Raw genomic sequence first — 25923 nt, forward strand, 5'->3', positions numbered from 1 at the left:
ACTAAAATGTTAAGAAAGGTCAAAAGTAAAAGTAATTTGACCTGAGGAAACTTCTTTCCCACATTAATATACCTTCGTCAAATAGACGAAAATAACCTATAAGTTTGTAACATAATGAAAATGTCTAATATTTTGCAATAGTAATCCTTATTGCAATTCACAAGTGTAAGTCATTTTTGAACGTTTCGTAAAACAGACAAAGTAAAAATGGGAATTTTAGCGAAATAGATAAATTATATTTATTCTTACTTAATTTGGGTACATCTAATACTATAAACACGGATTAGTTGGAATCATGCCGAAAGTATGAACTCCCGAGAACATCCATGCATTACCTTCTGTCCATCTAGGCTATTTGACGAGTATGCCCTTATATACAATGTATTAAGTACATGCATATTATGGTATTTGTTTAAAAAATATATATACGAATAGCGGGTTAATGCATTTTTTTGCGTTCTCTTATATTTGCAGAAGCCCATGGACTAATAAACACCTCGTGTTTGTTAACAAAGCGTTCTCGTGCTTCTACAGATGTAAAGGCACGTTAACACTCTACTACACGTCTCCTTACTTGTAGTAAATAAACCAGTATCCTATAAATGTGTTTAATAAACGTGCGGGCGTGCTGAAATTGGACTGTTAATTTACCGGGGCTTTCATCGCAGTCAGTTTTTTTCCTGATTCACGCATGTTAAAAAAGTGTAACAACGTCGATGCTCGCGTGATTTTATCAATTCTCTTTTCAGGTACACCTGAGATCGTATTTTTTCTCCTTTTGTACACCTGAGTGTTCATTTTTTGTAAGAATACATCTAAGTGGTTCTCTAAAATTACCTTAAGTTTAAATATATGCTAATTGCTCCGCGCCCACAGGCTAGTACTCTATAAGTATAATTATGCAAATTTAAATGATTTACAAAACATCCGGAATAATGTACAGTAGCACTTAATCTAAAAAGAAAATGACATGTGCGCAGGAATGATTTGCTAAGGTATCTGTAATGAGCGCATTTTTTGCGCGAAGCTTTTCAATTGCTGCATTGCAGCAACATTTGTACTTGTATATTTTTGAGCTGCATTATATTTGTAAATTCCAAAGCATTGAGAATTTAACAACGTGCCCGAACTACTTCGTGCTGTTTCTGATAAAATGATCGTCCATTTTTAATTATACCAAAATTTACGACTGAAGTGATGGAAAGAAAGGTTATATCAAATATTTTCGATTCTTCAAATATTTTTCGAGCAATTTATTGATGATAATGGGAAAAAAAATAAAATACGACTAAAGTCATGGAAGGGAATGTTATATCAAATAGTTTCGGTTCTTCAAATATTTTTCGAGCAATTTATTGATAATAAAGAACAAATATAAACCAATAGTTCTCAAAAAGATAACCAATAAGATAACGCCGTATCGTTGATGTTTAACTCTCTAGGTTCTGATTATATACACATTTTAAAACAGCGAACAAATACATTTAAATAACCATACACCTGACTCTTTCCCAGCATGTACTTGAAAACAGAAATAGAGCTAATATATTTATGTGGTTTATTCTGAAACTTGTATTACATGTTTTATAAAGGTTATTATATTTTATGGTTTATAATAAAATCTAAAAATATCTATACACTGACACTTCACATTTGTTCTCTTGACAAGGTGAAAAAACTACATTAGTCAATCAGTTACTTTGTGTTTTCATTATGGTAAAGAACACGACTGGGATCGAAATCTTTATGACGTAGCTCAGAACAACACCCCATTTGTCTATTGCCACGCTTAGTTCCTGCCACGTGACACCATCAGGATACCGTGCACGGTAGTAGTTATCCGATTTTTCCAAATGTGGCTGACTCTTCCTTTTCATTGGCTTAGCGCTGTTTTCTTCATCGTCCTCGTCTTGCGATGACCCATTGCTCAAACTGTTAAGTATTTCCTCTTCAGGAGTATCACCTACGTGTAACCGTTTAACGCCCTTGATCTTACGTGTAAGTATGACAAAAGTACGTGCAAGCCTCGGAACCTCTCTCCCGTCCTTAATATGGTTTATTTTTGTGTTTGTAATAACTACAAAAACAATGCTAGAGTTCATGATATACCAGATAAAAATCATAATTGACACGAGCGGCATTGGGTCAGAGTTTTTCGGAAGGTTATCGCTAATTATAGTCATATACACAGAGAGCGCCAACAACATTGTGATAGAGTAACCAACTCTTTCACCAGAGTTTTTAGGCATCAGGAAAACTAAAGGTGCAAGTAAAGCTAATACAATGATTGGCAGCAAAATATTCACCAACATAAACAATGGTTTTCGCTTCATTTTCAGGGATATCTTAAATCTCGAGAAATCATCTCCTTTGATTTCCTTACTAATAAGTTTCCATGCTCCATTTTCCTTCGTGAAAGATTTTCCATAATTATTCCATGAAGCGTGTATCTTTATAAAGTACGCATCGTTTTCAGAAATATAAAAACTCATAGAACATGTTTGTATGTCAAACGGAAAATATGTTGTGTCAAGGTCACATGTTGTTTGAAAGGTAACCAGCTCTAGAAGATATGCTCCACCCGTATGAGAGAAACCAATAGTATCCTGTCAAATTAAAAATAATATACATATTTTAAAACTTCCGTGTTATACAATTTTGATAAAATACTTGTAGCCGTGTCCAAAAATAATGGACCATTGAATATCATTTTGTAAGCGATATCAAATTTTAATTCTGTAAGTTAACACAGGCAAAAAAATGTTAGTTACAATTGTATTAATATATTATTTTTCTAACACAATCGGAGATTTTCCATGTAATCAAGGAAGTGCGGAATCGTTCATGATTTCACACAATAATGCACACCACACTCCTTATAATATCTATTTACGAATGTTTTCGGTTCGTCCTAGGATCCCAGATATCGGGAAGGGGATTTCCAATATGCCATTTTACTACACCTAACTAGTAAACAGACCATAAATTAACATGTTTAAAATGTATTATTCAAAAAGCCTTTGCACAAATGGTAAAGTTATCGATAGGTTTTTACAGAAGTTTTTTGAAGGGCATTTAGTCCAATACTGTTTTCCTACAATTCATTTGACTTACGTGTTACAATTTTAAAAAAAACTATTGAATACTTTATATATATAATTTTGCATTGAATGTCGGTCGGACATTTGTAATTATTTACTCAGGACTACGACTTTCTTTGTGATATTACAGTGCATCTTAACTCCATACCATCATATACTAGTATTATACAAAAGAGCACTCGAATACAAGACAAATGTCCTAAATATAACATATGAAATATCACATTATTCAAGTTGTATAACAACATTCATCAGGCTAACTTTGCGTATAATTAACACGCTTTGAAATTGAAACAAATGCAAATACTTTGAGTCAAAATCGTGCCTTATTGGTGCTTCTTTATATAAAAGGGTGACTTACAGAATTTATCTCTGAATGTTGTTTTGATGCGTCTTGATGTGGATTAACAACCATTACAACAGGTTTCCACACGTCTGTCCAGCTTACTGTTATGTTCGTTATATTGTTATGATCGCTGGCGTTCCATCGTAAGCTTGTGTCATTCCACTACAAACAAAAGATTAAACAAGTTGGTAAAGAGAACATTTTAAAAGTAAAAGATGGAAGTTTGAAATGCAACTTGTTTGAGCCCATGCAATTATTGCAGTGCCAAAATGCAAGTAAAAGTCCATGCTTCTACGCCGGTTTAATCATTATTCTAAATCGGAATAGTGTTTGTTTGGTGTTTAGGTCTACCTACAATTATATTCATTCGGCGACTTTCCGGCATAAGTGGTGAAGGATGACATCAGAGCATTATTTCAGACACGAACAGTCATCCTAATACATTCTCCAACCTACATAAAGCTAGCTTGATAGTTTCCTCACATGAAAAGAATCTAAGTCACCGACGTAATTCAAATCATCTACGATAAATGGCAATTCAACGATCTTAATCACTTGACCAACCAGTATTTATTTACATGTGAAGAAGTGCTCATACAGTAAGGGTCATTTGACCACCATATATTTGAAGACTAACAGTCCTCAAAAGCTGGTTTCATATGTTTTTATATGTATATATGTAATGTTTTCTAAGTCATCATAGGCATTACATTGTAAATAAACTTCAAAATTTTTGCTCGTAGTTCACAAGAACTAAAACAAGTATGATTATGTATATAAATAGACATACTGTGAAAATGAACATCATCACTGTGGAAAGTCTCTCTTCAACCTCATCAATGTCACCAAGGGCAACAAGACCAACGCTTATACCTAATTGGAACTGTTGGTCAAAGTTTGCGGATGGTAGAGTATTCTTGTTGTATCCGGACAAAAGTTCAGCAGACAATTTGTTGATGTCTTGTACCGTATGTACTGCCTCTACCCTTACTAAAAGTGCCAACAAAATCACATAGAATATATCCAAATATTTAGAATTCGTCATTGTTGTTTTTCCTGAAATTATATACAAATTATATACAAATATAACAAATTTCCTTACGTCATATCAGATGATCAGTAACTTCATATACCTCCATCAGCATCTGTTTTCCGAAAGATTGCTTTTTTTTAAAACTCAAGTAACTTTTAAATTGATATTTTCGTCCAATGTTCCTTTTTCCCTTGTAAAAAGTCGGCATTCACTTATTAGATCTACGTTAATTTAGACGCTTTCGTAATTGGTTACACAATCAAAACATCTAATAAAACCTGTGAAATGTGCGCTAGCGCCGTTTCTCGACCTTGGGATACTTATTACATAACTAATGAGTGAAATATCAAATGTAACTTTATATGAAAATGATAATTTGCATGCATTATTTACCTATGTTAAGTCTAGTTTTATTGATAAAATCAGATTAAAAATCATATAACATTAATATTGATTCAGTTGCTGTTACAGTAGCTTTACACATTAAAAAAATCAAAGGACTGCAAGCTCTGTGGTATTTCTGATCTTTGCAATTTAAATCGTACTGTATGTTTGTATAATAATATCTGTCATATGTTGCGATTCGGACCGGAATATCCGTCCCGAGGGGACCCGCACATTGGGCGGTAACGAGGCTTGCCGAGTTACCGCCCCAGGGCGGGTTCCCGAGGGACGGATATTCCGATCCGAACCGCAAACATATGAAAGATTTTTTCTTGCATATTCTGCCATATTATTTCATATTTAAAATGGTTTACCTCAATATGATATATGTTTACGGAAATTAAAGTCATTTCATCCATAACTATATTCTTACAATAGCGTATGAACTTACAACTTAAATAACAACGGCGAAATGACGTCAGCCTAAGCACATATTTCCCTTCTAAAACGACGTCATTTTAACGCGGTTCATTCATAAATGGCGCTAAAATGACGTTGTTGTTTGGCACGCGACTCATCTGGCACCCCCATGCCAGATGAAATTTCCGGCATGGGTAAAACTCACGGAAACGCCAGTCTGCTATTCAAGAATGTATTTTCCTGTATAAGTTAATTGTATATACTATAAATCATCTTACAGGGTACCAAGATGCAGCAACTTGATATGACCTATACTGTGTCGATGTGACGTAAAACCCAAAAACAAACAACAACAAAAAAAATTCGGTAATCGTCATCACTAAAAAATAGCATTTTCATTGATTAAAATGATATTCATCCGCGTAATTTGTGATTGTGCATTTATTGACAAGTCTCTAAGCCAACGCTATTTTAAAACTTTAAATGCGTTGTAATTTGATGGATACTTTCAACAATATAAAAATATTTCTATCTTTTGCATCGCTAGTTTTAAGCTGCTTTGAAGAACTACTGTGCAGGTTTGTCCTAAGCGCTGTGAAAGAGATTGACTGTCAGCATTGTTTCCTGATCGCGATTTATATGCGTAAATGAATCTGACCTTTTAATGTAAATTGCGTTTTATTTTATTTATTTACTTTAATTAATATAAACTTTTATGGGGGGGGCAGGTGGGGGTCCCGGGGTGTCCGGTAAGGGTGGTATGTCCGCACAAAAACACTGAAAATGTGATATGGCACATCGGGTACCCATCTTGAGTAGAAACACCGACGGTCCGAACCCACAGCGGTTGAGGCAAGTATTTGATGTAAACGATCATCTTACCCACTTGGCCTCGAACGCTCTTTTAACGATGACCTCTTCTGTTTATAAAAGCCAATGACACAGAGCAACAACAGTATTGAAAACGACAGAAACAGATAAAAACAATGCAATGAGATCAGAATCGCGTACAAAGCAACACAATCTGTTCCTTATGACTTACACAAACGTTATCAAATTTAAATTATGTACATGTGTCATCTGCAAAGTGAAGTTACAGTAGCTCTATTTCTAATTCTTTCGCCAAATTCTCTTCGTAAAGCGACTGAATATGGTTTAAAATTTATGCGTTATTTCGTATGGCCTAGCTTAATTGTTTACATGAAATTTAGTTACTTCAAATGCACCAAAATATTAAGAGGCGGTTCATTCATTATAAAGGAATTTCAAAAGCTGTTTAATTCAAATCTAAATTATCATGAAATTAATAGCAGACAATATCAGGTGCTGGGCCAATATAATTTATTTTGGAAGATATCCAATACGGGATTTTGTTGCGAGTAATTTTTGAGCATGAGGAAGAGACGAATATATCTTTTGTCTAGTTCACATTCCTATGCACAAAAAATAATACATGATCAGTCTTGTTTGTTTGTTTGTTTCATTTTACGCCTTTTTCAACAGTATTTCAGTCATATAGGCGGGTAGTTTCCTAACCATCGTTCCTGGAGAGTTACACCAGTACTAGACTACCTTCCTCCGCGCTTAACTACCAAAGCATCTCCCGGGGATCGAACCCACGCCAGAGAGGTAACTGGATTAGAAGTCATCGACTCTAACCCCTCGACCAGTCTAAAACACACTATGTTCGTATTTTAGGTTATACATCCTGATAAATTACCGTTTCTGTTCAAAACAATTGCACAAATGGAAATCAACATAACAGCTGGATATATATTCTTTTACGATTGAACCGAACCTTTTATTGTTTCGGGTGCCATATCTGATATCAATGTGACGAAATTTCATTTGATGCAGACTTATTTTTAAGCTTGGAGAGGTTGTTAGATGCGGAAAAGAAAACACTTATTTGCTTTTCTTTGATAATGCAATCTGAAGACTTTTAAGGTGTAAGAACAAAATATGTTGTATAAAGTTAAAATATAGCAGAATATTTATTGCATTCTACCATGAAGAGGAAACGAATATTTCTTCCAGAAGACAATTTCTCATATATATTAAAAAATTGTCAGAATTTATCGGGTAATATAACTTTTTATCAATTTTATTTTTATCCAATCATCAGTCACAAAGATTACAAATTACTCACTTCCTACCCATACATTTAATAGTAAGTTAAATTTTCTTTTCAGAAATAAAAAAACGTGTAAATTTGTAAAATGAAACTGCATACAAAATATACAAATCGAGAAATTAAAAAGCAATCTTCGAAAACAATGTCTTGTTTTATTCAACGGTGTATCAAAATGTTGCTTGTATACAATTATCTAAATATTTTTAGGAAAGTTTATTCATCATATAAATTAGACGCATATCGATAAAATAAACATTTTTAAATTACCTTATCTCACATATAACCTTTTGTTTAAGGTATCTTCTTTTCTAAATAATACTTGTCTGAAGCATTTCCAAACTATTTACACAAACAAGCAAACATATGGTTGGAAGTACATATGTATTAAATTTATTAGTTTTATTTATTATTTATATTACACTCGCTGAAATGGGCATGTTAAGTGTTTAAAAATGTTATATTTCATGCACTAAAATAGACAGCCAGACAACTGCAAAAAAAGTATTGGAAACATTGAATTTAAGAGTTTTACCAAAATATGATTATTTCTTATATTGAATTGAAAAGGTTAACAATTGATAAAAAAAATAAAGATTGAAAGTATGACAATTGCTAGTGACTACTTTTATTCATCACGCCTGAAAAAAAATTAACTTCAAAGTTAATCACGTACTTTTAAGTTGCTATAAATTTATTGTTGATTTATCTCGTGCGAACAAAAAATAAATTAAGTTATTGTCTTAATACAGACAAAGCAAATCAAATTGGAAACGAATATGCGCATTTACAAAAACAATTTTTCAAATGTCTGAAATATATTTATTTTAACTTCATTCTTAAAAAGGAAAATAAATACTTACAATTATACAGCAATTATCCCGTTTAGACCTACTTAAATGTGCAGAACAAGTTTGATATCTTATTATTCTAAAAAATCCATACAAGTTTGGGACGAGATAAATAAACGATAACAAGTTAGTTTTGCTTGTAAAATTGTAGCCATCAAACGTCAATCGTTATCTAATAAAATCTTACCCGTTACTTCAAAATATATGTGCATTAATTCCAAGTTTCCTTTAGATTGAATAAAAATTCACTTCCATGCAAAATTTGTGCGTATTAACTGACGGCTCAGAAAAACAGGTAGATAAAATACACTTCTATAATTATTATCAATTTTGTGTGTATTTTACTTGTTTAACAGGTAGAAATAAATGAGATTGAATTAAATAGTTACCACAATTGTAAAGCATAAAATATTTGTTGAAGGAAAAAAAGATACAAGTACAATTTGTCCCTATTCCTGTTCGAATTTGCTAATATTTTTCATAAAAAGAGTTTATATGTCAAGATCAGATCACCTTGTATAGATATCCCAAAGAAACCTTAGATATTTAAGCTGGTCAGGATGAACGTGTTATAAGATATATCATTACGATATCATGTATCATAGATTTGTATCATCTGATAGTCACATTACAAATGTTAGATAGGTTATTCATATAACATTAGCATGATGTATAACGTGACATAAGTAATAGTTCGGTCGGTTTGTATCCCTACATGTCAATGTATAATTAACCGTAGCATATTTTGCTTGCTTTTTATATGTTGTTTAAATCACTGCCATCCATGAACAGGCTCAACCACACCGATACAGAAACAATTTTTAGCCTTGATGGACGAGCTTTAACGTTTTCATTTTGGGTTTTTATTTGAAAACAGGGGAAACAGAATCCCAAAAGAAAGCCCTACAGGGCAAAATTGAAAATGTTGATGGCTTTAATCGCTATAGATAGATGTAATACAAAATATTTGAAATATTTAAGTTAGTTAGATAATCATTACTTCGTTAAGAAATTAGCTATGTCTCCATTATACATTATTAATCAGTGTCTTTTTTTCTATTTATACCTATTTTTTGTTTCAATTTTAGTCATTTTTTAAAATTAAAGTTAGATAATGAACAAAGAACTTATTCCTTTTGACTGTAAATTAAAAAGGATAACTAAAGCACGCGGGCGTCCCGAGTTGTAGTGTTTGCATATTACTTTTTATAAACTATTTATATCCTTGTTTCTGTAAACTGACAAAGCTTATACATCATATTTTTCCATACAGTTTGTTTATGATTTGATAATGTTATTGTATAAGTTGCCATCGTAATTAATAAGCATTCCAAATTCAAATTTCAGGCATTCTTAAAAGACATGCAATCTTGTGGGAAATATGTAAAAAGAACAAATACATTTTGAAAGATACACTTAAGGACCCAGAATTTGTCAACTTGATATTTGAAGTCATCTTTTAAATGTATTTGTATCACATTTCATGGGAAAAGAAAAACGCTCTCACGAGAAAGAGATTTGATTATTCTATTTGCTTGTTAAGCAAGCAATTGTCATATAATTATGATAACACAAAAAAGAACTAAATATATGATACCTTTAACAATGAAATAAAGACGAAACTGATGTTTACTGTTGATTGATTATTACACGCATATATATAAAATTTGAGCAAAACTGTTTATCAAATGTTCTTTAAAGTTCATTGTATCTCTATTCGTTTTGTCTTTTCTGTTTCTCAAGTTTTATTGTTTTTCTTATTTGGTATTTTTCTGCTGTTCTTGCATAGAATATACCCACATATGACCCGTTTTGCAGATATTATAACCGTTTGATATTATACAGTCTGCTAAAACAAACTTTATCAAAGTATGACTTCAAATGAAATAAGTGTATAAGAAAGGAAAAAGAAAATGTGATGTTTAGAACTCTGACTTTTGCATTCTGTGTCCTTTTTATGTTGTAATTTTAGACAAAATTAGGTAAACAAAGCATATGCTTTAATTATATCACATTGATCTGGTGTGATAGTACCGATCTTTATTCATTTTAAACGATGCATTTAAACATTTTCAGGCCCTCCGTATTTTCTAAATACCTCAATATGAAAAAAATCTTCCTACTTATTTCTTGCTAGTGGAAATATAATAAAATAAAAGGACGAGCTTGAAAAAATAAGAGTAGTAAAACAAGTTGGAGAAAATAAATCTACGCTTTCCTTTATCGCTTTATTTTCAATACCAACACATATGATAGGAGGCCGCCTATATCTTCCCACAGTTAACGTAAAATAAATCAGATAAAAACATATATTTTTTTGTAATCTGACAGGAGGTTAATGTGGTATTCAACACTCTATATTTACATAATAGAATCAATGATTCCAAACACATTTAGATTATTTTGAAATTTTGGATTTTTTTAATAACATCAAACATCAATAAATTATTTGTTACGAACACGTACAGAGCTACCAATATCATTGATGTCTTTTTTTATATGTACATTAAAATGATATTTGCATACTATTGGACAATTAAATTACAGGCTTGATCAAATGTAAGAACTGACAAAGCGAATTTAATTTTCATCAATGTCGTATGATGTGGTTTATTAATAAATTAATTTATAAATCTTATTTATCCTATTTAATATTATTTCATGATGCAAGCAAGAATTAAGCAAAAAAGTATGATTTATACCTATGCATGATTTTTGTACTAATTTGATATTATCATATTAAAGTGCGGTTCGTTACCCTTAAAATTGTTATAAATGATTATTTTATGTCTAATTACCGTTCGATTGATCCGAATCCGTAACTAATCGTTTTTGTCATGCGTCATGCTGTGGACAAACATGATTCCCGTTTCAATACCCTATTTCATTCCAATAATTTTTAAGGGTTTATTACTGCTTGATCAATTGTATATAGCTAGATAAAAGTTAAATTTGATAACAAGATCAGCAAGGAAAGGGTGTGTTCAATGCACGCAACCCCCACACGACCCAGTAACAAGAACAAGTGACAAGGAGCCAATATTCCACGCAACGGTTAAAGACGATGACATTCCAGACAGTCATAATGCTTTCTTTAAACACATAATTTCCGTTATGTCTCACATCTTTTTGTTGAAACAAGTTTCTTCAAACAGTCTTTAGATGTGGATATGAAAGAAACTACTAGTATTATATAGCCTAGTTTGTCACTGCCTCAAAAACGAATAAATATGTAAACAGTAAATTTATTTTATGCCATTAATATTTAGTTAAATCATTAGACTTTAATAAGTAACTTCACAGATGAGAAAACTCTGCTGATATCTGCCATTGAACATGCCTTTAAGTATGCCTTTTACTTTTGTTTAATATTTTAATGTTGATTTTTACTTACGAATTTTGTGTATCCTCATATATTGAATGAATTATATAAAACAACACTTTTATGCCTGCAGGTACATACGACTTATATAAATTAATCCCTCCTTGCATATAATTGTAACTTTGTATCTTTCTTTATTTCTGTTGTATTCATCTGAATCAAATGTTTTCTTTCAACAAATGATATTTACAAGCGCGTTTTGGAATTGAATACGTTTTATGAAGAAAGACTGCATTTGCGAAATATATTTTTGAAAATAAAGAATTATTAAAACATCATAATTTTGTAAATTACATTTGATATTTCAGCGGCTTATTGCTATATCAACGGTTTTTAATGGCAAGGAACAATTTGGTTGAGAAATTCGAAATCTTTTAAAACATTTTACCATCTATACACTTCAATAATTCCACTCACTTATAATTTAATAATTAGCTGGATGGCAATATTCTATATTACATACATTTTTATTTTATTTTACACCTATATATAAACTATGTACAGTGATTAAACTAAAGTTAATAAATAATAAATTCATGTTTATGTTTTTCAAACGGTCGTAACTGAATTAATTGTCTATGTTTGTGATTTTATTGGAACTGGTTTCAACGTGCATATGTAATAGACCAGCTAGTTATTCGAGTAACACATTTAAATATACATCTTGAATGAACGTTTGGAAAAGGGGAAACTCCTAAAATAATTTAAGAAATAATAACAACCAAAAATAATAAATAAATAAACAAACAAACAAACAAACAAACAAACAAATAAATAAATAAGTAAATAAATTAATTAATTAATTAATTAATTTATTATTTAATTAAATAATTAATCAATTAATTAATTAATTAATTGATTAAATAATTTATTTATTTATTTATTTATCAATAAATACGAAATGAAATAATTAGCTGGATTATGATAAATTAAATATAATTATGTAAACAAAACATATCTTGATATACCAGCTTTGGCCGTATTCGATCTTCAACAAGTATTATATTGTACTCGATAATACATAGTGAAAATCATTAACAAGGGCCATTAAGTGTAATTATAACATCACAGTACTTTATCAAAAATACGTCATAATACGATACTTGGTATATAAATTTGAAGAAATGAGGTCAGACAAATTAGATACTGACATTTGATACATCCCTAGATCTGATTAACCCAAACTTTGTTTTCAATTTAAATACATTTTAGGTAAGTTAATTTTGCAACATTAATTGTCTGTGTGAATCATTTACTTTACAGATCAAGTAATTAATCCATCAACATGTAAACCACTATCTTCCAAAAACACAGTTAAAATACAAGCATAAACTGTCGGCTCAGAAAAATAGGTAGATAAAATACACTTCTATAATTATTATTAATTTGGTGTGTATTTTACTTGTTTAACAGGTAGAAATCTTGAAAATGAATAGTTACCACAACTGTAAAACATAAAATATTTTGTGAAGTAAAAAGAGATATAAGTACATTTTGTCCCTATTTCTGTTCGGATTTGCTAATATTTTTCATAAAAAGAGTTTATATGTCAAGATCAGATCACCTTGTTTAGATTTCCAAAGAAACCTTAGACATTTTAGCTGGTCAGGATGAACGCGTTATAAGATATAGTATTACGATATCATGTATCAAAGATTTGTATCATTCTGCCGCTGTCTGATAGTCACATTACAAGTGTTAGATAGGTTATCCATATAACAAAAGTATGATGTACAACGCGACATAAGTAATATTTGGTTTCGTATCCCTTCATGAAACTGTAATTAACCTTTAACTATTTTTCTTGCTTTTTATTATATTTTGTTTTAACCTGTCTTTAACCTTGTCTACTTATACCTGTACTTGGGGGCATGGACGGTAACTTGCATTTACCACTGCTATCCATGAACAGGCTCAATCACACAAACATTCTTTTTTAGCCGTGTTGGACGAGCTTTAATGTTTCCATATTGTTTTTTATATGAAATTAGGAAAACACAGAAATACCTAAAGAACGCCCTACACGGCAAAATTGAAAATGTCGATAGTTTTAATTGCTATAGATAATACAAATTATATGACATGTTTAAGTTAGTTAGATAATAATTACTTCATTAAGAAATTAGCTATATCTCCATTATCAATTATAAATCAGTATTATTTTCTTTTTTGAACTATTTTTGTTTCACTTTTAGTCGTTTTTTAAAAACAAAGTTAGATAATGAACAAAGAACTTATTCCTTTTGACTGTAAATTAAGAAGGATATTACCAAAGCAGGCGGACGTCCCGAGTTGTAATGTTCGCATATTACTATTTATAAACTATTTATATCCTTGTTTCTGTAAACTGACAAAGCTAATAAATCATCTTTATTTAGTTTGTTTATGATTTTGTAATTGTATAAGTTTCCATCGTAATTGATAAGCATTTTCAAATTCAAATGTAAGGCATTCTTAAAAGACATGCAATCTTGTGGGAAATATGAAAAAGAACAAATACATTGTGAGAGATACACCTAAAGATCAGACTGTGCAAACTTTGTCATCTTTTAAACTGACTTGTTTCACATTTCATGAGAAATAAAAAGGTCTCACGAGAAATTGATTTGACTATTCTATCTGCTCGTAAATTACTTGTCACAAGATAAATGTATGATATCGTTAAAACGAAAATAGAAATTAAGTCAAATGTTATACTTTTCAAGATTGAATAAAAACGAAACTTATGTTGACTATTGATTGATATCTATATATAACAAATACATATGCATGCAAAATGTTTAAGACTTAGCCATCGTCAGTCATATTTACACAGAAAATCTTAATCTATAAGCGTTAGTATTTTTAGAATATATTATCGTTTTGTAATTTATATAAAAAGTACAGATCTTCATCATAAAGAACAAAGAAAAATATATAAGATTTGACCAACATTCTTTATCAATTGTTCGTTAAATATACATATTATATAATATAATACATATTATTGTAATAACAATATTATATAACAAAGTATGATAAAACATTTTTTTTTCAAATAAGACTTCAAAGAAATAGTTATATGTCATGAAATGAAAAAAGAAAAGATCGTCTTTAGAACTATGATTAATGATTTTTTAAGGTTTTTCATTTTTTGTTCTTTTACAAAATCATTTCATCGAAGATTAGGTCAATAATCTATATATTTTTAGAATAAGTATAGAGCAAAAATATACAATATCACACTGTTCTGTTATGATATGTTCGCTTTTCATTCGTAAAAAAAAAACGAGAAAAGCCACAATATATTTATATATTTTCAGCACTTTCGCTCTTTTAAAAACTTCAATATGAAAATACATACTGTATTCTAATTAATAATATGATAATTATGATAAAATGTAAGAACAGGTTTCAATTGCAGAAAATGAATCTACATGTACTTTTCCTTCTTGCTTTATTTCCAATGCCAACATATCAGATAGATGGTCGTCTATATCTTCCCTCAGTACACTTGGTTTACGTAAGTTATAAATCAGATAAACGCTTTTTTGTAATTTGACAGGAGGTTAATGTGTATTTTAAAAACGTTGATAACAAAAAGTGATGCTAATGAATAAGATATCTTCTATACATCTGAGACCCCATCCGTGTATATTTACAGCGTTTTATTACACAATATATGAAAACAAAGGGAATATTTCATTATCATAATTTTGAAAGTCGAATAAAATGTCGAAACGAAAGATAGTTTGAAGAACATTGACAACAAAAACAAAATTTTCATACTTATTACTTTTAATTGTATCCCTTTACGTCTTGCTTCGGCTCTTCTGGTATTCAACACTCCACACTTACAATATCAATACATTATTTGTTACTGTTTCTTATATAGCTTTCAATATCATTGACGATGATTTTAATATGTACATTAATGTTGTATTTGCATAATATATGAAAAGATTTAACTTCAAGTGAAAGAAATGAGAATCAAAGCCTTTCATCAATTTCTTATGATAACTTTTAAAATTACGAATCTTATTAGTCTTATATAATAATTTGGCATGATGCAAGCAGAAATGTGTTAATGGCCATACAGTCCGATAAAAACTATGCATGCGTTTTCTACTAATTAAATATTATCATATTAAAGTACGTTTCATTACCCTAAAAACAGACATAAATGATAATGTTATACCCGGGTACCGTTCAATTGATCCAAACCCGTAAGTAATCGTTTTGTCATGGCTTGCTGTTACAGTAGACGAACATGATTCTCGCTTCAATATTCTATTTCATCCCAATAATTATGAGGGTTTGATATCCATTGATTCCAGGATCTAAGACAATGTAGTACATGCATTTATCGAGATATAAAGTTACGGAATAATACCTAATATAAATACCTAATTTTCCTTTCGTCGCACATGTATTCCTTGAAACAGGTTTCTTAAAACAGTCTTAGATGTGGATTTGAGAGACTATTCTATATCTTAGTATGTAACTACATCAAAAACGAATAGATATATGAAAAGTAATTGATGTTAATTTCACATTTTATTCAGTTGAATTATTAGACATTAATTAACTTTACAGATGAGAAAACTCTATTGATAGCTATCATTAAATATGTATTCCTTTTAATTTGATTTATTATTTATTTTTAAAAATTTCACTTACGAATTTTGTGTATCGTCATACATTGAATGTATTATAAAACAACACTTTTTTGCACATTTTGGATAAATATATGTCTGCAGGTACATGTGATATATGTAAATTACATCCTTGCATAATATTGTAATTATATATCTTTCTCTATTTCCGTTTTATTCATCTGAATCAAATGTTTCTTTCAACAAATGATATTTGCAAGCACGTTGGTAAATGAATTCAAGTTTAAATGAACACTTTAACAATTTCTACAATTTCTATTTTGAAATTATAGAATTATTGAAACATCATAATGTTTTTAACTTTTTATAATATTAGGGGCTAACCATATGTCTTGTAGTAGCCTAGGTTCCAGTCTGTCGATTTTTGTATGTGCTTCTGTTCGGCAAATCGACACTCGATCGAGTATGAAATAGCGCGTATGTTATGAATAAGCAAAAAATGTCAACGCCTGAATCCCAGGCTAGTCTAGTAGAATCTTTTTAATTTTACTTCAGCAAAATAATTCAAAGCATCTTATTGTAATGATAATATATAAGACACGAATGTTTTAAAATTCATACTGTGTAACTACATCATTGCAAAGTTTTACATGTGCAAAATAAGTCTAAGTATTTTAATCATGCGAAATAGTTAGGTGTGTACATCGCCCCTGACAGTACGGTAACCAGTGAATCATAACTATGTTGGGGTAAAAACGAAAAAAGATAAATATGTGTTTATCTTACTATCTTATTTATAAGTTTTAGTTTATTGTCGGGGAAACAGAATGTCGAAAACACATCTCCTGTTAAAGCATTTGGTATATAATTATACTGTTTTAGCATCATCCACCAATATCTAAAAGTCTTTTTTGTAAGTTAAAACATTTATGTATTCAACGGACATTTATAGGCAAGGGACAATTTGGTTGAGAAATTTGAAATCTATATTAAAATTGTAACTATCTATACAGTTCAATAATTCATGTCACTTAAAATTCAATAACAGTAGTTTAATAATTCAAGTCAATAAACATTTAATAATAGTATGGTAATATTCTATATTTTATTCATATCGATTGTATTTTATGTATAGACTATGTACATTGATTAGAATAAAATGAATAAACAATAAATAAACTTGTTATGATTTTTTAACAGTCATTACTGAATAAATTGTCCGTGTGTTTTACTAGGACTTGTTTCAACGTATCAACGTAATGGACCAGCTATTCTTACAACACATTTAAATATTTTTTATGCTACTTGAACGTCTTGAATAGGGGAAAATCCTAAAAGTAATTAAAAAATAATGAGAACCAAAATAAATAAATAAATAAATTAATTAAATAATTAATTAATTAATTAATGAATAAATAAATAATGAACTGGATTAATTAAGATAAATTAAGTATATTTATATCCGAAACATATCTTCAACACCATCTTTAGCAGTAATCAATCTTCAACACTTATTATTTTGGACTCGATAATTTATTATGAAAATGAGGAAAGCTACGTGGCGACTCGAAGGCTATTAAGTGCAATTATAACATCTTTTTAAATCGCCACCAGTACTTTATCAAAAGTAGTGTCATAATACGATACTACGTATATAAATTAAAAGAAATGAGGTCAGACAAATTAGATACAGACATCAGATACATACGCCTGAGACATCTCTAGATCTGATTAACCTCAAACAACGTTTTCTTTTTTAAAGTTAAAACATCTTTTAGGTAACTTAATTTTACAACTTTAACTGTCTGTGTGCTGCATTGAATCATTTGCAGAACAGTTAAATGATCCAGGAGCATGTAAATCACTATCTTCTAAAAACTCAGTAAAAATTACAAGTATAAAAATTTACGATTTATAATTTATTATTTTTACCGATGCTCATTTTTGAGATACATATGGGGTTCCACTCTGTGTTAAGAGCACAAATTTATCAACAAATAATAAAAACATTCTATCTGCTATGATTTAGTGTACTGTAACATAAATATTACCGACTATTTCTGCAATATCATTTGAAGCTTATAAAGCAGGTGCCACAACTATTGGATTACTTTTCCGTTCATCCGCTAAGCTCATGAGCTCATATCAATAATCAATGTAAGACTGCAATTACGATCATATCATCATCATTGTGCACCTCTATCTCATACTTGATAAGCACTTCCATGCTTTTGTTATGGTTGAAATATGTGCAATGCTTCTTAAGACATCATTACCAAAAAGAAAACGTGTGTCAGCATTGGCCAACTGCTATGTTAAAGAGATTATATATCAAGCATTTAAGGACATATTATTATATATCATTAACAAGTGTAAATAATTATTTGCAGAACATATTATGTTACTTTATATCTGTGTTTATTTCGGTTTATTAAACATGTTTAAATGTTTTACGTTGATATTTTACGAACAATTCTTAAGTAATTGCTCATCTTGTTGAAATATTGCTTATGTTAGGCTTGATCACGAAGTGTAAGTATCTATTTCAAAAGACATTTACACTGAAAAGGTACTCGTAAACTAATCTGGGACACAACAAGGGGTTTTACTGAGATCTATGGTAGATTGTATATAGCATATAAATGATAGAAATAGTCTGATTTAAATTTCGTTATATAACGAAACAATTTAATGTTACATTTTTTTATTGATTAAAAGGAACGCCCAGCATTTTTATACAAAAAGGATTCAGGCGATTAACTATAACTACATTTGTATTATTTTTCTTAATATTGTGCATTTAGAAAAAAGCAATTAAACACTTCGTTGTTAACATGAAAAATAACCATATCAGGTCAAGGCATGTAGGTATATTCTCTTGCTTTCAACATAAAATAATACTTGTCCTTAACTATCAAAAACTTAGATTTGATAACGTTCGTGGTTTCAGAGATGTTGCACTATTTCACTATACCTCACGTACAGACCCAATCAAACCGAGTCTTTATTTTCAGGTTATTTTGCTGTTTTTAAAGCTTATGAGGGATACTTTTTTCCAGATGTTCAGGCAAACATAAAGGCAGAATGAAATCTGTAAGATAGACCTTATGTAAACTTTGCATGATTAAAGTATATAAAAACACAATATCAAACAGGCATACAATAAGCTGTAATCATTTGTTAGTATAATGTAAGCTTTATCTTTTTTCAAATGTCGGTTTTTATCATTTGAATCTTATTTCAAAAACATAAATTATTATAGTAATGCGAAACGCCGAGTACGGTGAAATCTGATTTCAATCAAATGAATTTGAAAGTGGTATACAAAAAGTTCGTCATACCACAAAAAGTTCGTCATAATTATGACGTATAAATGACCATACTAAACAAGCAACTTAAGAATTACGAACTTTAATGGAAATTCTAAATTTAGAATCGTTTTATTCGCTACTGAAATTTTTTTGGTAACTTTATTCGAAGCATGAGATAAAGGTTTGTTAAGAGTAGTAAGTAAGCGGTTTGGTTTAAAGATATTTATTTAAGCTTGATTACAAAACAAGTTCTTGCAACTTATATTAATCACTTTCCAGTACTAGAGTCATTTCAAGAAACATGGTCCTGACCCAAATAGGACTCGAACCTATGATCTCTGGGTTGAGAGGCAGAGACCTTAACCACTAGGCCAGCGCTCCCCCTTGAGGTTTTGGGTTTGAATCTCAGTCCAAGCAACTAAAACAATTTTCAGTGTCTTTGTTACAATTATTTCATTATTATATGTCAAGCCAAGATAGGAAAAGAAAAGTTTGGTAAGGTTTAAAACAGTGGATAAAATTGTACATGATATTTCATGCAAGTTAGAAATGCGGGCAAAGCAAAATTCGAATGAGTTCAAATGAAATCGAAAACATAGATAAATTCTACAAACATAAATCATCTTACGTGCCACTAAATAATTATATATAAAAAGGATTGTGAAATATGTTTAGAAACATAAAGAGAAATAAATATAGTTATGAAAATCCGATTGTTACTTAAAGAACCTTGACATCATTATATCATTTTAAAAAATCAACCTTTTTAAGCACAATGACCTAAACTAAGATATCCAATACACATATAAAACTAATATCATTCTTTTTTCATTTCACTTAATACTGTCACAACAATAACATTGTCACATGATGACGTTGCAGAAAATATTTTAATTTGCATTCCAGCAATGCTATTAATCTGATTAAGTAATAGAAAGAGACTCGATCGAAGCACGAAGATTTTGATTAGTATATTCCCCATTGCCGAGTATTTTTATGTTCTTTCTCTTTTGTATCAAAGGCAAATATTAGGCAAAAATAAAAACACATTCCCTGTCGTCACAATATTAAACCTAAGAAAACTGAAACCAATATACGAGCATCTGAAAATGTCTTTTCTATAATTATCTCTTTCCCTGTCGTCTCAATATAGAAAAAAAGACAATCAACGGAAATGCTCTAGGTGGGTAACTATCACAACGCACTGGGCGTGTATTGGTATACGAGTTTTCACTTGTAAAGTCTCCAAACTATAATACAAATTTATTTTAACTTTTTCCTGTTAAAGTTTATTTTCTTAACATTACAACTGCGCAGTGGCAACTTCTAGTTAATTCTAAACAACATACAAATTAATTAACACTATCATAACTATTTGATTCTTTCTCTCTCTATTTTACAAGAATGACAGGCTTTTTGAGATCGTACATTTATTATCATTCTTACACAAACGGTTTTATTTTTCATTATACCCTGATGCACACAAGTATCTTTTAAAGCTAATATTTGATTTATCCGCTAGAGGATTAAATCTTTTATTCAAATCTTACAACTTAACATTTTTATTATAACACCCCAGTAGGGCCTCAAAAAGAGTTGTCAGGGGAGACAACTTACGCTGGATTATGTCATATATAAGGCAGAAAAAATTCTGGGAACGGTCTTTTAATCGTGGCTCACCATAGAAGAGGTAGACTAGTTTATCGTTAAAAGATCTAAATTAAAAAATCAAATATTGAATGAATCAGTATTATTTAATCTCACAGGAAATAAGATATATTTTATATTCTGTTATTATTTGTTTTATTATTTGGGGTTTGAACTTGAACAGATAAGAACTTTGACCAGATCTTATGACCACGTGGTGATGACCATGTTTTTCTCGTTAAGGTCAGTAGTCTAAAAAATCAATTTGGATGCTTTGATTACACAAAATATATGTCAAAGTTAATAGGTTTCTTTGAAATATTAAGTAAATAAATAAAAAATGGGATCTAGATCTTGAGTTTAAACCTGTATATTTATTTGATGTTTGAGCACGTGATCTTTACTTAGAATCTAGATTATTATCATTATCTTATGAATGAATAAATAAATGAGCATAGCTATAAAACGGTTAAAAATACTATATTATTTATAAAACTCGATTATGACGGGTCATGTTTTCCAACGGGAAAATTATTGAAATCCTCGCGCATGACATCATACCTATGACGTCATTCCATCTAGGCTAAAAGAAAATAAAGATAAGAGTAAATAGAGTCTAAATATTTAAAGTATAAAATAAATAAAATACATCAAATGAACATTTAATAATAATAATTTATTAAGATCTACACAAATTTATTTATTTAATTTATTTACTTATTTAGATCTATTTATTTATTTATATTATTTTATTTTTCGACAATGCCAAAACATCGCCAACAACGTGGGTATACACGAGACACGCTCCAACAGCAAGTCAATAATAGGAGGAACACTCGAACGTCTGTTTCTACAGCCATGCCTCAAGCTGACAGACCTGTAAGGGAGCCCTGTGCAGAAAACGAGATGGATGGCCAATCCGGACCTCCGGTAGATGTTGATCTTCATCACCAAGAGGCTAATAAAGGTGAAGTTTCCAAAAATTTCATGATAAATACTTGTTCTGGTACAATGCTAGGCGCACATGTATCTGTCAGTTACTAAAGATAAGATATGGAACAATCAATTTGTAGAGTTACACACTTTGTTGCCAAAGAAAAATATGTTAGAAAATATACAAAAGATTCAACTTGTTGACGGGGAACTTATACCCAAGAGCAAACTCCGAAACAAATAGAAAAAAATAGAAATTTGGTCAGATGCATTCGTGGTGTACATGAGTATTTTTATTATGAGACATCTAGAACAAGCAAATAACCTATTACAATATTTTGCAAACATTCGTTTAGCGGCATCCAGAAATGTCGGATGGTTCGAGTACGATAGGCAATTTAGGTTTAAAAAATCAATCGATTTGGGTATAAAGTGGCAAAATATTGACCCAGAATTGTGGATGATATATATGCAGCCTACTCAGTCCTTGAGCCAGCCGGCACTTCTGAATATTTAAAAAAATTGCTATGACTTTAATAACTAAGGCTTTTGTACAAATAGATCATGTACCTACAAACACGTTTGCATCAAATGCTTTGGTAACCACCCTTCAACACTGTTATGCAAACAAACAAACAGCGCAATTCACACCGCGTCATGTAAGGCCTTCATTACGTTTCAGACCACCCCAGATGCAATACCCTCGACATGTATTTGGATTGCCAGCTCAAAGAGTGCCTATGGGACCTCGGGTTTTCACCAATTAATATCTCGGGTCTCGCTGATAAACTGTTTCAATACCCAAATAAGGATGATGCCAATTACATTTTACAAGGCTTTAGTACTGGTTTTAAGCTCGAATATACCGGACCAAGAATCGCTATTTTTTCCAAAAATCTCAAATCGGCAATTGATCAAATATGCTTGTTAAATAAAAAGCTTCACGACGAATTTTTACTTGGGCGAATCCTAGAACCGTTCAAAAACCAGCCAATTACTAATCTGAGAATAAATCCCGTAGGTCTCGTACCAAAACAAAACGGTGGTTTCAGTTTAATAACGCACCTTTCATACCCACCAGGCAAAAGTATAAATGAATTTATCGATCCAGAATTTTGCCATGTTCAATATTCACAATTCGACAATGCAGTAAGAAAAGTTCAAGAAATAGGGGGTTCTGCTTTTATGGCAAAAGCTGACATTTCTTCTTCTGCATTTAATTTATGCCCTATATGGCCAGGCGATTTTGATTTATTAGGTAAAAAAAACGAGGAGGGATATTGGATTCAAAAAATGCTGCCACAAGGCGCATCATGTTCATGTTTTATTTTTGAAAATTTTTCAAAGTTTTTACAATGGCTTGTGTCTAAAGAATTAAAAGCATACTATATTGATCACCTGCTAGATGATTTTTTTATGGCAGAATTTTTTTTTTGAAAAATGCTTGAATTTAATGCAAACTTTTGATAAAATTTGCAATGAACTTGGTGTCCCCCTAAGTGTCGAAAAATGGATTGGACCTGTTACAACTATAACATTACTGGGTCTTGAAATTGATTCATTCAACCAAATGGTTAGGGTGCCTTTAGAAAAAATAAGGAAAACTGTCTCGTTTGTTTGAGAAACGCTAAAAGGATCAGACTCAAAGACCTACAATCAGTCGTTGATCTACTTAATTTTATATCAAAAGCTATTCCCAGTGGCCGTGCCTTTAATAGACGTTTTTATGACGCCATGTCGTATGTAAAGAAACCGTTTCATTTTATTAGAGTCAACCAAGGCATGAAAGAAGATGCGAATATTTGGCTAACATTTCATGAAAAATTCAATGGTTATTTTATGTTTACAGAAAAAAATTGGGCAGATAACTGCCATTTAGAATTATATACGGACGCATCTGGCAATAAGAACCTTGGTTGCGGAGCATACTTTCAGGGCAACTGGGTGGCTTTTAAATGGCCAGACGGTTGGGACGATTCTACTTTTAAAAATGTTAATTATTTAGAATTAGTCCCTATTATACTGGCATTTTATACTTGGGGAAAAGAATTAAGAAACAAAAAGATAATGCTAAGGTCCGATAATAATGCATTAGTGGAGATCATAAATAAAAAGTCATCAAAAAATAAACTAGTTATGGTACTCATCCGCCATGTCGTACTTTTGCTTTTAACCAGTAATATTCAAGTGAAAGCAAAGCATATATTGGGGTACAAAAATAAAATATGTGACGGTATTAGCCGTTTTCAGTGGCAGAAAGTGGCCAAAGTTCTACCGGACTACGCTGCATCAGACCCATGTCCAATCCCAGAGGCATTTCATGCGATCTTCAAACAGAGAAAGAGCGAATAATCAATGCTGCACTTAGTCAAAGTACACATAAAGCCGACCTTGCAGGTTTAAAATCATTTGAAGAATTTTTGGCAAATTTGGGACACTCTCAAAACTGGCCGCCAGTTGTACAAGATATAACGGAATATATTGCATACATGTCTTTACGTCAATACTCATTTTCAACAGTAGCTGTTCACGTTTCAGCAATAAGTTATTTTAATAAAATAAACAATTTGGTTGACAATACAAAACAATTCATAGTCAAAAGTATGCTAGAAGGGTTCCGTAGATTATCGAAAAGACATGACACAAGACACCCGGTAACACAAAATTTACTGATACAGCTTTTATCAGCCCTACCTAACGCTTGCAGGTCACAATATGAGTGTTTAATGTTTTCTGCTGCTTTCTGTCTTGCCTACATAGGTCTGTTAAGAATAAGCGAATTTGCATTGCCTTCAAAGAAATCAAAAAAGGTAGTTTTATATGTAGATGACGTAACGATCAATCAAAATCTCATCAGACTGTATTTTAGATGTTCAAAAACGGACCAGAGATATGTAGGATGTTCTATTGATATTCCGATAACTGACCAAAACAAACTCTGTTATGAAAAACTGAAAGAGTTTTTACATTTTAGAAGTAAAGTGCAAGGGCCGTTATTCTGCCATTTCGATGGAAGTCCCTTTGAACTTGATAGGTCAAGAAAAAAAATGAATTTAAAGCACACTCTTTTCGAATCGGCGGGGCTTCTAATATGTTCCGTGAGGGTTGTGCTATCAATGATATAAAATACAGAGGCCGTTTGCGATCTAACGCTTACAAATCCTACATCCGATCAGTTTATGCTATTTCAAAAAACTTATTTTTTTAGGATCTGCCAAAATGGCTGTAATGTGAATGCCGGCGATCCGAAATTTGGCTATTAAAATAAAATATGTATTTGTATTAAGAAACCGTTACCGGGTCTTAATACACATTAATGTATCAAATAGAGCAATTAATGCTGTTGTAATACAAAGATGTTATATATATTGGCATTATGTGCCTGGCATTATGTGCCTGATATTGTGTTTTTGTAATGTGTTAATGTATAACAAGCAGTTGGCATTATGTGCCTGACATTATGTGTCTTTAATGATTTATAACACCCAGTTGGCATTATGTGCCTGACATTATGTGTCTTTAAAAAATTTATAACTGTTACCACATAGTTGACATTAGGTGCCTGACATGTGTTTTTTGATAACATTACTTTATATTAAATGGATAGGTACACCGTACTGAATATATAATCAAACTTATTTCAGACTGTAAAATGTCGGATGTTTGGATTATAGGCTCTTCAATTATTAGGGATGCCTTTCAAACAGCATGCCGCAGAAGTGAAGGTGCTCACTTGGGACTCCAATCTCTAGGTTATAATGTAATATGGGAACATCAGGGGGGCATGAA

The 25923-nt window shown here is 30.9% G+C and overlaps 1 protein-coding gene across 2 annotated transcripts; it reads right to left on the bottom strand.

The window, feature by feature from the left end:
• Positions 1-1544: 1544 nt before the first annotated feature.
• On the bottom strand, positions 1545-16161 carry LOC132713087 (acetylcholine receptor subunit delta-like). Of its 2 annotated transcripts, none has more exons than XM_060695551.1 (4): positions 16034-16161; positions 4238-4503; positions 3463-3609; positions 1545-2606 (listed from the first exon to the last, which is right to left on the bottom strand). In XM_060695551.1, exons 2-4 carry the CDS (start codon positions 4490-4492, stop codon positions 1692-1694), a joined length of 1317 nt encoding a protein of 438 aa, XP_060551534.1. In that variant the 5' UTR covers positions 4493-4503; positions 16034-16161; the 3' UTR covers positions 1545-1691. The 2 variants fall into 2 exon arrangements, with proteins under 2 accessions (XP_060551534.1, XP_060551533.1); XM_060695550.1 differs by lacking the exon at positions 16034-16161 and adding an exon at positions 8279-8405.
• Positions 16162-25923: the final 9762 nt, after the last annotated feature.

Source organism: Ruditapes philippinarum, unplaced genomic scaffold (genome assembly GCF_026571515.1).
Source record: "Ruditapes philippinarum isolate M1 unplaced genomic scaffold, ASM2657151v2 ctg5541_1_1_1_1, whole genome shotgun sequence".
NCBI classification, from domain to species: domain Eukaryota; kingdom Metazoa; phylum Mollusca; class Bivalvia; order Venerida; family Veneridae; genus Ruditapes; species Ruditapes philippinarum.

Excerpts from the sequence above, each read along its gene's own strand:
- LOC132713087 (XM_060695551.1), bottom strand. The coding sequence starts at position 4,492 with ATGACGAATTCTAAATATTTGGATATATTCTATGTGATTTTGTTGGCA. Across the intron at positions 3,610-4,237 it reads TGATGATGTTCATTTTCACA|TGGAATGACACAAGCTTACG; the intron begins GTATGTCTATTT and ends TTTTGTTTGTAG. Across the intron at positions 2,607-3,462 it reads AACATTCAGAGATAAATTCT|GATACTATTGGTTTCTCTCA; the intron begins GTAAGTCACCCT and ends TTAATTTGACAG.